This window comes from Olea europaea, unplaced genomic scaffold (genome assembly GCF_002742605.1).
Source record: "Olea europaea var. sylvestris unplaced genomic scaffold, O_europaea_v1 scaffold3248, whole genome shotgun sequence".
NCBI lineage: Eukaryota > Viridiplantae > Streptophyta > Magnoliopsida > Lamiales > Oleaceae > Olea > Olea europaea.
Genome location: NW_019251360.1, coordinates 46,636 through 62,698, shown reverse-complemented (window position 1 = coordinate 62,698; position 16,063 = coordinate 46,636). Strand labels below are relative to the sequence as shown.

General features: G+C 35.6%; 2 protein-coding genes across 2 annotated transcripts; one reads left to right on the top strand and one right to left on the bottom strand.

Annotated features, from left to right (window-relative positions):
• Window positions 1-4,957: 4,957 nt before the first annotated feature.
• LOC111385670 (probable WRKY transcription factor 9) lies at window positions 4,958-7,334 on the top strand. Its single transcript, XM_023010091.1, has 5 exons — window positions 4,958-5,214; window positions 5,349-5,477; window positions 5,546-5,893; window positions 5,983-6,096; window positions 6,422-7,334. Exons 1-5 carry the CDS (start codon window positions 5,068-5,070, stop codon window positions 6,863-6,865), a joined length of 1,182 nt encoding a protein of 393 aa, XP_022865859.1. The 5' UTR covers window positions 4,958-5,067; the 3' UTR covers window positions 6,866-7,334.
• Window positions 7,335-8,849: 1,515 nt separating this feature from the next.
• On the bottom strand, window positions 8,850-14,484 carry LOC111385671. Its single transcript, XM_023010092.1, has 5 exons — window positions 13,216-14,484; window positions 12,393-13,123; window positions 12,231-12,320; window positions 9,474-10,262; window positions 8,850-9,375 (listed from the first exon to the last, which is right to left on the bottom strand). The coding sequence occupies exons 1-5, from the start codon at window positions 13,298-13,300 to the stop codon at window positions 9,238-9,240; spliced, it is 1,833 nt and encodes a 610-aa protein (XP_022865860.1). The 5' UTR covers window positions 13,301-14,484; the 3' UTR covers window positions 8,850-9,237.
• Window positions 14,485-16,063: the final 1,579 nt, after the last annotated feature.

Sequence of the window (16,063 nt, the reverse complement as noted above, 5' to 3'; positions counted from 1 at the left end):
CTCGTCGCCCCTCCGATGCTTAAGTCAGATAGGGAATTTAGTGCGTGAGGCTATAAACTGAAGATAATGAAAAACGTACCTTTGTGTTGAGCTTTGGCCAAGTATTTATAGGTGTTAGTGAGGGAGCTATAGAAGGATTCTATTATTGAAATAGTCCTTTCCCCCTTAGGATTAGGTGTTGGAGTGTGATTAAAAGTATTCTGTTAGAGTTCTAATCAGGGGAGGAGTAGACTTAGGTGGGATCTATTTTCTTTTGGAGATTAAGTCGGTGGGCAGTATTGGGACAGAAACCCCGACCTTGGGGGTAAACCCCGACCTCAAACAAGCCCAACTCACCAAGATAAACTCGGGGTATTAGGTCGAGGTCGAGCATGGTACACGAATTCAGGGAGAGTTCGGGGTTACCAATCCGGAATCATCAAAAACTAAAATACTTGGTCTGGCTTGATGAAGCTCGTGAGCTAACTTGGCTCGCAAGGTTGGGCTCAAGCTTAGGCTTGAGCTTGGGGTCGGTTCAATCGAACCCGAGCCACTCATGGGCTCAGGCTCACGAGCTCCCAATTTGCTCGAGTTCGTTGTCATCCTTACTTACAAGTTTTACTTGACCAAATTCAAACTTAATTTCTATATATTTGAAAATAATTTTGAGGTATCAACTAAATTATGAAGCTAATAAATTGTTTAACTTTGCATTAGTAATATAATGTATAGTTTATTTAACAAAATTATTAACTATGTGCAAATATCGTGGTGAACAAAACGCAGAAAATGGAAATCCTGGTTTTTGGACAAGCAAGCATGTCTTATAGGGGATTATTGGTGTAATTAATAGGAATTAGTGTATAGTACACAGAGCCGTGCACGTAAACAAAATTAAAAATTTGTCCTTAAAAGTAGAAGAAGTGCTTAAATGGTGTGAAACTTTCAAAATAAGCACGGTTTTATGGGTTATATTTGAAGAGATCAAACGAGTCTATAACATTTTTTTCTTCACTGGGATTTGAGGAAGGTGGGAGAAGTCAAGTTGGAGGAAAATAAAGAAACTATTTGACTAGTCAACTTCATATCACACGTCTGAATCAATGATAATTTTTACACAAATTATGTATGTTGACTTCAAAATTCGATAGTATTAAGTTATCGACAATTTTCTATCACCTTGCCATATACCTATACATAGCAAGTACAATGATATCTCATTAGAGGCAAATGTCGTTGTTGGGATAAGTGAAAAGGAATTTGGCTTATTTACTTGAATTCACTCACATAAATATGAAAGACGATGAGCCACATCGATCAAGATGCCCCTTTAATAATGTGTTTTTCCGACACATAAGAAAATAGGAAGAGTTCACAAATCAAGTTTTAACTGTGCATAATGCAAAATTCAGGTTACAAGTTTCATTAATGCAAAAATCGGGTTTTGACTGATTAATTAAAAGTATTTATTAAATAATGATAATAAAGTCACAGTTATATGATTAATGGTCACAGATTCACAATTATAAGTCATATATTTATTTATTGGTCACATATCATCAAATTAATTGGTCACGAATTTTTTCGAGGTCACAAATCAAAATTTTGATATGTCACAGTTATATGATTAATGGTCACAGATTCACAATTATAAGTCATATATTTATTTATTGGTCACATATCATCAAATTAATTGGTCACGAATTTTTTCGAGGTCACAAATCAAAATTTTGATATGTCACAGATTATTTCGAGGTCACAAATAAAAAAAACTATAAGTTACAAATGGTCACAAATTCACAAAATTATATGTCACATGTTAGATATTTTCAAATTTGATGGTCACATATTACTTTTTAGTCATAAATGATCGAATTTTAAGGTCATAATTTACGGTCACAGTCATGAAGGAGACCAAATAGTTTGTCACAGACATCCAACACCTAATCCTGATCCACCCTCATCCGGCACCACCACAACAACAGCACCACCACCACCACCACCAACAAAATTGCCACCCTCACCAACTATCGTCGTCGTCATCACCACCATATCAAATCATATACCAACAAAAATTAAAACAACTGCAGCCACCACCAACCACCTCCGTTGCCCGGAACCACCATGACTGCCACCACCAAACACACTAACAATACCTAAATCACACCTCACCAACACCACCCACATCACTACTGCCAACACGAACACCTCCATCACCGCTAGAAACCACAAGAACACCTCCACCACCACCAGAAGCCACCACAACAACCACCACCAAACACACCAACAACACATAACCAACATCTCCACCACCAACACGACCACAACCGAAAACGATCATAGCCACCAGGACCACAACCAACACACAAGACAATACACCACATCTTCGACATATCACAGACCAACCACATTGATTGCGGCTGCAGATCACAAATGGCTATGGTTCTGGAACAATCAAAGTTCACGCCAACAGATCACAAACCCCCTTGTTGTCGCCGTTGTGAGCGGTGAAGCGGTGCTCACACCCCTCGCCATTGCCTCGCCGTATGTCCCTACAAGAATGCTGCATCATGCGATGGCATTGCAAGGTGCCAATCGATCGGCCGAAATAGAGAGGGATGGGTAGGAAAGATGGATCAAAATAGGAAAAATCGCGTCCGATCGGTTGAAATAGAGAGGTGTGGTTCAAGTCCGATGGTAACACCGTTGCGCCGGAGATTCTCTTCCACGGCGGCGACACAACTGTTGAGAGAGGAGAGAGGCGCCGGCTGCTGAGAGAGGAGAAAATCGAGAGGAGATATTAGAGATGGGGATGGGGAATTTAGGTTTTGTAGTGGGTACCTGATTTTTGCATAAAGTTTCTTTACCTCTCAATTATGAATTTGTGAGTTTAAATACCTGGTTTTATGTAATGTGCCCTAATAAAATCTAAGCTTGGCCCAAACGCTTGAGAAGTTTACCATGATCTGATATGGGCCAACTCAACTTGCAACACTAATATCCCATCAGTTAATACAGAACCCTCTCAATCACGTAAGCACCACATTATATATATGTGTGTAATTTTTTGTTGTAAAGTTAATAGAATTACGATTTCGTTGAGGAGGTGATAAACTTGTACTCTTATATGCAAATCATCATCATAAAAAAATTACATGTGATGAAAGAGAAAGGAATGATCCCAACTATTTCCATGACTATATATTTATTTGATATTTTATATAATAAAAAAGAATTTGATGCGGCGACGTTTGCTCTTAAACAAGTCAAAACTGCTCATCTTTCTCCTATGAAAATCATACCATGGATGATGGATCTCACCAATAAAATTTAAAAGCGTAGTCTTTGAATAACATTATAAATATTCTAAATAATATAAATATTATGAATATGTGTATGTCATGGCCATGAACGTCGAGGGAGAAATAAAAAAATATATTTAAAATAAAATAAAAATCGACGAAGGCATATGCAAGTCAACTCTGATTTTGTAAAAATAAAAAATTATACCTCATAGAAAAAGTTATTCAAGTATTTTTACACCTGCACACGGCACACACACAATCCCTAACAATCTTCAACCTCATTGTATTGATCCTAGGCTTTTTTTTTTTTCAACGCCAGCTTCCAAGAAATCCTTTAATAAACTATAAACTCTAGCGTGAAGAAATGAATGAACACAAACTTAATTAATTAATTATCACAATTTCAAATAACAAAAGCTACCAAGTTAACATGAGAGACGAAGGAAAAGTGTATATATATACAAAAATGATCTAAGCACCGGTGACATGGCACATCATTTAATTGGCCAATTAAATAATGTGTCATGTCAACGTTGCTTAACATAAGTTTTATACATATAAGAAAGGAAAAATTGCAGCAACGATCTCTAACTTTTTCATTTTTTGTAGACTTTATTCAAACCTTCATTTTGAGCCGGCAAATGTTCCTAACCTTTCATAAATATGCACATGAGGTCCATCTGGACGGAAATCGTCCAAAACTCCGTCAGTTGACCAGAATAATGAAGGAATCAATATCCAATAAAATCTTCCAAAATACCGTCCAAAAACGTCGTCCAAAAAGGTATCAGCATCCAATAAAATCATCACAGTAACAGATAGTTCAAGAAATTTTCCCGGTCAACTGACCGTATTTTGGACGGTTTCCGTCTAGAAGGACTTTATGTGCATATTTATGAAAGGTTAGAGACTTTTGTTGGCACAAAATGAAGGTTATGATAAAATCTGCAAAAAAATGAAAAGGTTAATGACTGTTGCTGCAATTTTCCCAATAAGAAATTCAGAGACAAAATTAACAATTGAAACTGTAAAGGGTTGAGAATTCTGTCTTCCAGTTGACAATTTTCCAGATCCGATCGCAAAGCTCTTCAGTTTATTGGATTTCGTATTCTACGAGAAAATTATGTCAGATTTAATATTATTTTTTGAATAATATTTAAATTTTTAGTCCTGCATTACCATAGTCAAATTTGTTATTTTCGAGTTTATATAAAATCAATTTTTTTGGGGGTCCTAATCGTTCTATTTATTATTATTATTATTGTTGTAATTTTTTTATTTTTTTTGGACATTTCCCTTATTTGGTTAGCTAAAAAAAAATTGATAAAATTTAAGTTAAAGTCAATAATTGATTATAGTCATATATTTTTTGGGATATATGACTTTTCGACCACACATTTCATCAGTTTTAATCAAAATCTATTAAAAATCTGATTCTTAGCGAAATCAACCAAATGAGGGCGTAACACTGTTCTTTTACTTGTATCATCTATATGATATGTATGTTGCACGATGGTGTATATTTCTTTATCACAAAATGTACACGAAGAATTACACAATGTCAAAGGGACACTTTTGTCATTTCACCAATTACCAAAAATATAAAGAGATTAAATGCTATTGTCACATTATTCTTGTTAGCTTGGAGGCTAATTAAAGTCAAAACTTAGATGCGTCTTTGTATGTCTAATTATACACGACTTCCTTGAAACGAAGGAATTGACTTCGGTGCTAGCACTGAGAGAGAGAGAGAAATTTGTGTGAGTTTTATGATTTAATTTCTATGGGGAGCAAAGAAGAAAGCAAAAAAATGGAAATTGATCTATCCCTCAAACTTGACGACAAGCAACAATCCAAGAACTATCAGGTCGACGAAGTAGAAGCACGAAGGGAAATTTTCCAGCCCGAAAAATTTAAGATTACTGAAGAGGTATAGTTTATTGGACTTTTGTAAAAAAAAAAAAAAAAGGTTGATTTTAATTATATTTTTCCAGTTTATATATGCAGTACATAATCAAATTTGCATGAGCTAATTTTTACTTTTTAGCTGTAAAATTCTATCAGATATCAATCCTACAGATGCAGATGAATCATATGAAGGAGGAGAACAAGTTATTAAGCAAAGCTGTAGAGCAAATTATGAAAGATTATTATGATCTTCAAACAAGATTTGCTATAATCCAACAAAACAAGGTAAATAAATTAATTAAAGTTTTGATCTCTTTTGTCTATAAATCACATATACTGCTGATTCGATTTAGGACCCAAAAAAAAATTTCTTTACGCTCAAAGGCGACGATCATGATTGGATTCAAGGGGCAAAAGAAAGTTCAAAGATGTTTGATCATATCAAGAATCAAAGGGTATTGTCATCAGCATCAGAAGAAGATGGTACAAAAGAAAGTGATGAATTAGGGTTATCTTTGACACTACGAACCAGTTCGAAGAAATTAGAGGAAGACAACACGAGGAAGGAGAATCTAGAAGGTACAACAGGATCTGCACCAGTTGAAGATAAGGTACAAGGCAGTAAAAACTTCCCTGGAATTACTTCTGCTCCAAATAAAAGAGCGAGAATTTCTGTCAGGGCCAGATGTGAAGCTGCCACTGTGAGTTTAAGTTCATTTGCTAGTTAATTTCATAAGTAAATATTATATTTGATAACTTATTTTCAAGAAATATGTACATTTTTAATCAGATGAATGATGGATGCCAATGGCGAAAATACGGACAGAAGATTGCTAAAGCAAATCCTTGCCCTCGAGCCTACTATCGTTGCACGGTAGCTCCTGGTTGCCCAGTCAGAAAGCAGGTACTTATTTAAAACTTTAATCTGTACATGACAGGATTGGCTAGCTAGTTAATTTCATAAGTAAATATTATATTTGATAACTTATTTTCAAGAAATATGTACATTTTTAATCAGATGAATGATGGATGCCAATGGCGAAAATACGGACAGAAGATTGCTAAAGCAAATCCTTGCCCTCGAGCCTACTATCGTTGCACGGTAGCTCCTGGTTGCCCAGTCAGAAAGCAGGTACTTATTTAAAACTTTAATCTGTACATGACAGGATTGGCTAGGTTGATCGGAAAAATCAAAATCGGGAAAAAACTGATATTATGTAATTTATTAGGTGCAAAGGTGTTTGGAGGATAAGTCAATACTTATCACAACATATGAAGGAGCACACAATCATCCACTTCCAGTAGGTGCAACAGCAATGGCATCAACAGTAGCCTCCTACATGTGTAATGAAATTACTACCTTAAACCAAACAAATTTCCCATATTTCACCAGCCCTCATATGACGTTTCCACCATTTCCATATGTTCCAAACCTAGGAAATTACATAAACCCTAATCTTGATCCTTCAAGGGGAGTTGTCCTCAGAAACAATGCTGGCGGTAGCTCTTCACGTTCACTAGAAAATTTGGGTTATTCTTCGAATGGAAATATTCTTTTTAACCAGATTTTTCCTGGCCATAAACTAGTTGAAGAATTACTCTCCAAAGGTGAAGGAAATAATAATATTAGTACTGCAATTGCATCAGATCCTAAGTTTAGGGTTGCTGAATGAAGAAACCAAAAAACTCATTCTTCTGGAGATGGGGACAAGTACTACAACATAATATCTGGAATATCTCGGCAAGCCCGTAATCTTTCCTGAGCCAGACAAGGGAAAAGGTCGTATTCTATGGGTACTATTCTATTATAAATGCCTTTTCGTTATGTCCAAAGTCACAGGCAATACCCATGAAATATAGAACAATATCAATAATGCTATAGAGATAGGCTGAAAAACATGATAAAAACATGGTGGACACGTGTCAAAGCATATTTGGACACTTTGAAAAAAAAAAAAAAAAATTCAATTTCTGCTAAACCAGTCCTCTTATTCCCCCATTTTTAGCCTGTCTGACTGACTTTATTCAATATGACTGACTTTATTCAATATATAGAATCTGGATTTGAATTTTGAAGTATTTTTGTTGACAGATTGGAAGATGAGTAATTGTAGATGAATGTTATACAAATTTGTTTTGATCTTTGGGATTTATATACTTTTATTTCTTATCTGAAAGTTCCATGTGAGGATTTGACTATAATGTTGTAAAACTCGAGGATTTTAATGTTTAAGAAGTATTTTAATACTGTATTTAATTACTTAGGTTTTCAATAAAAATCAGAACTTGAAATTATATTTAATTAGGGAAAAAAAAAAAAAAACCTATTTCTTTCTTCTTCTTTTTTATTATAAATCATCAAAAACAATTTTTTTCATAATATAGTAACATCTCTGTCTAATTATTTACATGGTTATTTTTAAGTTTATTTTGTTATATTATTTAAGGGCGATTTTCTTGACATATTCTCGAAAATTTGTGTGAAGATGGCAAACAATTTGGTGAAAAATCATCACAGTTTCACCTCTAATTACTAATGATTCAGATATTATATTGAATAATCTGAATTTAGTTAATTGATTCAGAGCGTTCCTTTTCTTTTTATTTCTTAAATAGGAAGTGTAAATTAAATCAAGGGTACGTGGTCATTCAACCTATTACGTCTAGCTAAGGTCGTAATAGGATAGCCGTTCCCATTCTAGAAGTTCCAGAATTTGAATGCAGCGGTCCCTAACGATACAATTGGAATCAATTATGGTCCCACCCTAGCTCGCAATAATGGACTACCGTACAATAAACCATGTTGATGTTTTGTATAGATAAAATTTAGATTTTTAATAGATTTTGATTAAAATTACTGAAGCGTGTCGTTAAAAAGTTATAATTTTTTTATGTCTCGTATATTAATGTTTTACCATCACCTCGTTTAACTTGTTAACAATGAAAAACAATTATTTATTTATCTTAATTCAAAACAAACCCTCCCTTGTGAGCCCATTTTTATCATTCAAAAACTTGTGTTGTTTAATATTTGATATTTCAACTAGAAATAATTGTGCTCGATGAAACGGAGTGAAGAAGAAAAAGAAACTAAAGTTTCATTCACTCCAATATTATCCAAAACCATGTACCAAAAAAGTGTACTAAAAATTGATTCCATATCCTATACTGCTGGAGAGAGTCGTACTTTGGATGGAAGGCACAAAGTTTCTCCAATATATTCTACAACTCCCAAATTCCAAAGCTTAAGAAAAATTTCCCAACACATTTTTCTAGGAAAGGAAACAAAATCCCCGTGATACTAAGTCAGACCGAGCCGAGGATCTTCTTGAAAACGGAAAGATTTAGGATAGGCAGCCAACCACGTAGATGGAGCAATATGCATAGACCTAGTGAGTATGAACGCAGCTAGCATCTACAATCATTCAAGAAGAGTCCCTGCAAGCTAAAACTAATTTACAAACTAGTCTACATCAAAAGAGAGCCTTTAGGTCGACTCCGTAGCTAGCCACTATCTACTTGTAACCAAGTTGTGGCCAATAGCTATAAACTATTATCACATGGCATTAATATTCTCGACATATCCCTTAAAACAATTTGGAAACTCAAACTATGGCCAACTCTGCCTTAATATTCAAAACCCCAAGAGTGAAAATCTAAGAACAAAAGCAAAATATAATAAATTTTTAATTTTCTCACTTTCATAGACTTTTCAAAACCATAATTGGCTGCTTGACAGATCCCCCTATTCAAAACCCAGACATTCACATATAAGTGACGTCTTTGAGCAGAATGATGCTCAAACTTTTGAACTTCAGAAAACTCTAGACCCTGTTCAGCAGGCAACGGTAATCAGAAGACATAATTGGGACTAGATCATTGGTACTTATTTCTATCCCCTCTTTCATTCAACAGTAAAAAAATAAAACCAACCTCCCCCCTCTTTCAACGTCCTACTAAGCTAACAGAACTTGGTGTCAATTGAAATAACTTAGTAACAAGATAATGGAAAGATACTCCATGCCAGGCTAACCGAGTCAGAAAATCAAGATTCCAGCTTAGTTTCAGATGAGCTCAATCCAGAAGAAATGCCATCAATGCTCCCAATTTGTGATTCTAACGGCAACAAAAACTTGGGCTGTACTTTTAGCGGTATTTTCAGCGATGGCTTCGAATTAATGAGCTGCACAATAGCACAAGAAACATTTAATTTTGCAACAAGAAGCACAGGATGCAAATAAATTTATTAACAAGAAAAAAAAAATATGCACCGTCTCTCACCTTAGTTACATCCCTGTAGAAAGCACTGATTTCCTCTTCAGTAAGGCCACCCTCATCAGCATTCTCCTCCCAGCCCATGGAGCGCAAAAATGCAGCCTCCTCCTCTGAAATTATAGGATCAGAACTTTGATGTTTCTTTCCATTACTGACGTATTTCTGCCCCTCACAAGCATCGTCATTGTATATGAGGTCACCATTCTTGTCAGACAAATGGCCCTCACTCGGGCTTACACACAATGGCGCATCACCAGCATTACAAGTACTTAAAGTAGTGACCTCTAATTCACCATACTTATCTGTAGCAGGTGGTGACACAGAAGTACCATGATCTGAAACAGACAACGAGTTTGCCATAGACTGATCAGGAATGGAAGAGGAATTTGCGGTGGATTTCTTCCTCATAAGTTTGAAAAAATCATTTCGACTTTGAGCTTGAGGAGTGGGTCTCTTCTCCAGCGCAATCGATACAGGCCTGTGCTCAGCAGGAATGATTGAGTTGTTTGGTGGGAACATAATGGGAACAGCTGCCGAAGCTGATGGAGTTATCGAAAGGGAGGAATTTACCAATTTGCTACTGCTCGTTGAGCTCAGGTCATCCTTTGCAGCAGAAGAGACAGCATTCTGCTCTCGCACTGGCTTGAGAACATGGAGCTTTCCCACGTTACTTGTCTTTGAAACATCAGACTTCGCGAGCCCACCCCGAGGAGATTGACTAGCAGAAAGTGAAGGTGAAATCGGAAAATGTAGCTGACCCCCCTTAGTTTTTTGTTTATCTGAAGAAGTCAAGACCTGAGGAAAAAGTTCAACATGATTAATCATTTCTTCAATTGTATCAAAAACTAAATAGCACAAGATGCTAAGTTGTCCGTTCATATTATGCCAAATGACCTCAAAAGCACGTAAAGCAGCCATTGTGGATTTCTCAAAAAAGTTATAGCTTTCTACAAGTCATTTCAATGGGTCAACAAATCAATTTCTGATAGCGATTAATAATTTGTTTCATGAAAAAGAAGAAACAACACTCCATGGCCTGGATATGCAATAGGTAACTTTTAGAAATTAATGATCAAAGGAAAAAAAAAAAAAAACAGATATATTAACATTTAATGTTCTTAAAAGTAGAACTGAATTGACGTCATTAACGTGTGAGGGAGACAGTTGCAAGTCTAAAAATAAAGATTCGGTGATCCAAAATATTGGATTGTGTTAGCCATGAGGTTCCAACATTTTATCCTTAATTGACCTAGGAGTAGTTCCCAGGCATTCTCAAAAAAAAGGTTATTATACACCCCAACCCCATCCCTCGGAAAAAAAAGGTAGCACCGAAGAAAGGAAAGAGCGAGATGGTGGTTTTTGTTGTTCCCGCGAAGCGAAGATCATTCCCTTGGCGAATGAAGTGGGTCAACCTCTTTTTGGCTTCGGCCACACACTTTTTCTCGCTGGTCGAGCTTTCTACAAAAAAAGCGATGCGAGAACGATGAGCGCAGATGAGGAGCAAGAAAACCAATAATATCTTTATTGTCCTTCTACTTAAAATATTGGATTGTGTTAAGTTGAGATGAAGTTCCATTGAAGTTAATAAACATTTCATTTCAAGGTATTATATATATGCCTGCATTAAATCGCAGTTTGGATTTTACTAAATAATCATCATTTTCTGCCTTCGACACCAAAGAGTTCGAGGAAAATTGGCATTTAAGACACTACTACTCATATGCTGTCACCAAGCTAGTTGCTCCCTATTGTCCCACTGGCTTCCTCTTAGCTCTCAACTTTTCCTTTGCAGTCGTCAAAAGTTATCCAACCTATCCCACCCCAAAAGACTTAAAGAGTATCCTATTCTATTTCATCCCATTGAATTCAATATTCAAAGTTACAATCAGATTTATTTATTAGAAGAATCGATCAATACAGTTCATATGCACCCAAAGGTGCTGTATTTGGTTTTGGATCAGATTACATATCAATCTACATTATTCACACACGAGATCTGGGCCCTTAATTTTTCCTAATCATTCAAGAAAAAGATCAGTCTCTTAATAAAAGATAGGGATAGATTCCCCTTTGCTTATGCCTTTCTTGAGATGGTAAAAATATTCCTGCAATTAGGGAATATCAATATTAAGTAGCGAACGATTTCAAGAACAAGCGCTTGTAATATACTAATATGGTTAACTTATACAAAAGTCGGATGAACCACTGCCAACGTGAAAGAGAAAGTTGCAAAGGTAGCAGTGTCAATTTTGGCAGGGATGTTTATTGATTGATGATAACTGCTCTTTCTAACATCATCTAATGGAATAATTATTTTTCTTTCGGAAGATAGCATAGGTCCTCCAGCAGGTCTCCATTCATCTCAGCTGAAGAACTACACAAACAGATATTTGATTCACCCTAGACATTTAAAACTATTAATTCTTATGGAGAAACCGCATTTTCCGTAGTGCCTAGACACGTTCCTTTCTCTCTGTTTAATGTATTTTACATCTCTCCTGAAGCAAATCATTTAGAATTTCCAAGACTAAACCATCCTGATTTAATAGCAATTCAACCAGAGTCTAATATTAAAAATCCTAAACAGTCCACAATAAGGAAAATGCAATTCAAAAATTATTAAAGCAGAATATAAAAATCCGGAAACCTATTCAATTCTATACCTTTAAAGAGTGACTAAATAGAATACAATTGAGGCATATAAATTCATATACGAAGGATGCATATTGAATTTCAAAGCAAAAGTACGTATTTCACTCTTACCAAGGGTTTCAGCATGGACGGTGTTACCGGAATCAATTGCCTAGATTGTTTTTTCGCTAGTTTTTCAAGTCTCTGAGTTCCAGCAGGCAACTACAAGAAAACAAAAAACAACCATTAGCACGACAACTTTCAATTCCCAAAATAAGGAGAAACTGAACCTACCTGACGCATATTCTGAACACGATCAGGACCCTGAGCCACAGTTGCAGCCATATTAAGACCAATGGTTGTGCCCAAAGCCATAGGGGCAGAACTTGAAGGAGTAGCTAGTCTTCCAGTTAAAATGGGCACTTCTGCCAAAGCAGACGTCCATTTTTCGCCACCTATCATGGCTGAGCTACCAATGGGTAAGTTCTGAATAGCAGTACTCAAGCCAAGAGACGGAATCCTTCCAGCCTCTGGTGTAGCTGGTCGTTCTTCCGCTCCCAATGATGGAAAATCCCTCTCAAAAGAGGATTTGTTGAAACTGCGAACAGGACTGCCATTAGTAAGCTGACCTTTGCTGTTGTTTCCGCCGGTATTGCTCAAACTAGTTGCAACTTTCTTTGGCCATAACTCCCCACGTTTCCTGGAAATCGGCTGTGAGTGCCTCAAACTCTCTTGCTCAAATTTACTAGACCAAATGTTGCCCCCCAATGGATCTGAAATGTAATGGTGTCTACGGTCCCCCAAAACAGACTTTTCTTTATCATGAGAACCATATGTGTCCTCCCATTCCCTATCGTGGTGATTCCTAGTGAAACTACCATAGGACCTCAAGTGACCAGAACCGTTACTACCGGAACTCCGACGGAAAGATGTAGTACTGTCCATACCAGATGGCCAACCTAAATCATGACCATTGCTTTCCACAAATGACTTATTTCTTGCTAATTTTGATGCAGTATGATCATCTAAAACAACAAAACCATGTTTAAAAAGGTTCAAGCCTACGAACTAGGATATATCCAATATAAGATGTTCATTTAAAAAGGATAATGTTTACCTGAATGTGATGCCGTGCCACCACCAGCCAGACTTCCACAGTTTTTCAGCCATTCTGGTACTAATGTGGGTTCACTTCTTTCCATAACTGATGCCAAACATTATAGAATACAAAGAATAATGGAAAAGATAATCTACTTGTCTTCTTCTACTTAATGACCATGTATCCACAGCACTATGCCAAGTGATAACTGACACGTCTCCCCTCCCGGACAAAATTGAATGCTTTTTTTAAAAAAGTGAATCCAAAATTTCATCCTAATCTGAAATTTCCTATGCACTAAACCCTTTATCCTTTAGGTCAAAGCCCTTACTGCGCTGTTTTATAACTCAGTGGTTAGTGTTGCATTAACTGAATCCATAGAACCCCAAATACATTCCTCCAGAAAAGCCCACTTACGAATAAAAGAATCTGAATTATTCTATATATAGAGGGAACTGTTGTTTTGTTTCTTTTTCTCTCTCTTTGTACAATTTACAAACACGGTCTAGCTACTGAGAAAAAAAAGCTGCTCAATTTATTCAGAATCCAAACTTCTGCCGTTTTCAATTCCCGGAAACAAAATCAACAAGGGCTTCTCACGGCCTCACTGACCAAGAAAAAACGCGCCAAGAACGGTCTTGTGTTTCAGTGTCGAAAAAATTCAATAACCAGCCGTAAATTACAATACTCCATGCATAAATCTTTCCAAGACAACGCAATCCTTCAATAAACACTCGTGTCCATTTGTATTATGTAAAAAGCGGAGATAATCAAACCCTAGACGCAAACCATCCAATAACAACAAAATAATCCTAAATCCCAGAAAAATCCTCACGTTTAAACAGTTAGTAACATGGAAAATTACCAAAAATTGGGAAACAGTCCCAGTATATCTTAACAATTAAAGAATAGACTGACCCCGAATTTTATAAATAACATTAATTATTAAAATAATACCATTCCAGTCTTCCGCACACCAAAAAAATACCCTTGTTCTCGACCTCGTCGCCTTTGAATGAATTGCTTTTGGAAGTCTGAAAATTTGTCGAAATTTATAGAGAATGAGAGAGAATAAGAACGCCAACTGTACTGGATTTCATAAATCCTGGTCTATTTTTATATGCTATTTGGCAAAGAATCGATGTCCTGTGCGCTTATACAGATAGCGGAGATTAGCTATAGAGATTTCGTTAAGAGGAAGTTTTGCACATGTGTGTTTGAGCAGATTTCTGTTATGTAGCCCAAGTTTTCTTGTTTATTGCCAATAGTATTTGGTGCAGGGTTACTTGGAGGACATGTACGTGCTCTGGTCTAATCCTAATCTCTATCTAATTTGGTTACATATTTTTTGACCTTTTGTAATTTTTCTTTTAGTTCAGAAATTGAGACAATATTAAATACATCGTTTAACTTTGTGACAATATCGGAGACATCCTTTAAATTTCTCGATTTCTAATTTTGAATATCATGTTCATTCCTTTTGAGTTACATATCATCTAAAATGAGATCGATACACCTAAAATACTCTTATTAAGAAAAATATGAAATTGGTCAGCGAAATATACATGATATTTTAATGAAGCATCTCTCATATCGTCTCATTGAAATTTCAACCACAAGTTTGAAGCTTTGTTAAAGGGTCGTCAAGCGTGTGTATATTATGCCCTTATTTGAGCTCCATTTTTTCACTAAAATATATTTTTTAAGAGTGATTTGATATCATTTTAACTACACATTCTTTAATAAAATAATATTATACGCAAATAAAAAAAAATTCTTATTTTTTAACCACACATTTTCCATCATTACACTATTCAAAAATTCATTTTCTCCCTTAAAATGGGGTTCAAACAAGGCCTATATCTATAATTTGATCAATACAAGAAAAACTTTAAGGATTTTTCGTTGAGGTTATCTCATGCTGATTGTGAAAATGGTTGGTGGTCAGTTTATAAATGTGAGAGAAAAATTCATCTTATGAATTAGTTTTTGAAGTTGAGAATGTCCAAAACCGCATAATACTGGTATTAAACCCAAGCTATCAACAAGTCTTGGCCCAACAATCTACGAGAGATACATGTTTTCTCCCACCCAAGGTCTGATGTGTGAGGGAGAGATTGTTAAAGTTATCTCACATCCCTTATGAAAATGGTTGGTGATCAGTTTATAAGTGTAAAGAAAAATCTCATCTCACGCGCTAGCTTTTGAAGTTGAGAAAGCGCAAAATCATTCAACACTTTTAAGGGGTGGGATTTTTTTTAATTAAAAAGTAGATTACAAATTTCTTTACTATGAATTTGATAAAAAAGGTGCAGGAAAAGGAGCTTTTTCTCTTTGGCTTGTGTAAGAAGATAACAGAGTTTGATTTCAAATCGAGAATGGTCATATAAAAAATTAACGATGATATGGAAGAGTTTGAAGATTGCAAGTAACACTTAACAAGATTATATAATTAAGTAAATAATTATATGTATATCGCAATAGCCATTGCAATACTCTGTAGTAACTATAAAAAATATTTCTTCTTCTTCTTCTTCTTCTTCTTCTTCTTCTTCTTCTTCTTCAATTATTATTATTTTTTTGCTTATCTTATTTTCCTTGCTAGGACAGGGACGTTATACAAATTTGTTGGTGAACCTTCAAATCTCAATCGGAACCAGATATTCCATTAAATAGTTTATGAACCCGGAAAAATCTATTACCCTTGATTTAGAATCAATTATTTAATGTGTTTCAAAGAATCCTATATTTCATGTTATCATTAGATTCCTCGTCATCTTTTTGTCTCTCTATATGTTACATGTACACCTAAACACTATTAACATGTGAATGCATTTGTTCCGATGAAAGATCTAACAACTGTTCG

What these genes read in the sequence shown, in the direction of transcription:
- LOC111385670 (XM_023010091.1), top strand. Translation starts at nt 5,068, where the DNA reads ATGGGGAGCAAAGAAGAAAGCAAAAAAATGGAAATTGATCTATCCCTC. An exon ending in CCAGATGTGAAGCTGCCACT is followed by an intron (nt 5,894 to 5,982) that starts GTGAGTTTAAGT and finishes ATTTTTAATCAG; the next exon opens with ATGAATGATGGATGCCAATG. An exon ending in GTTGCCCAGTCAGAAAGCAG is followed by an intron (nt 6,097 to 6,421) that starts GTACTTATTTAA and finishes GTAATTTATTAG; the next exon opens with GTGCAAAGGTGTTTGGAGGA.
- LOC111385671 (XM_023010092.1), bottom strand. Translation starts at nt 13,300, where the DNA reads ATGGAAAGAAGTGAACCCACATTAGTACCAGAATGGCTGAAAAACTGT. An exon ending in GTGTTCAGAATATGCGTCAG is followed by an intron (nt 12,321 to 12,392) that starts GTAGGTTCAGTT and finishes GTTTTCTTGTAG; the next exon opens with TTGCCTGCTGGAACTCAGAG. An exon ending in TCTACAGGGATGTAACTAAG is followed by an intron (nt 9,376 to 9,473) that starts GTGAGAGACGGT and finishes GCTATTGTGCAG; the next exon opens with CTCATTAATTCGAAGCCATC.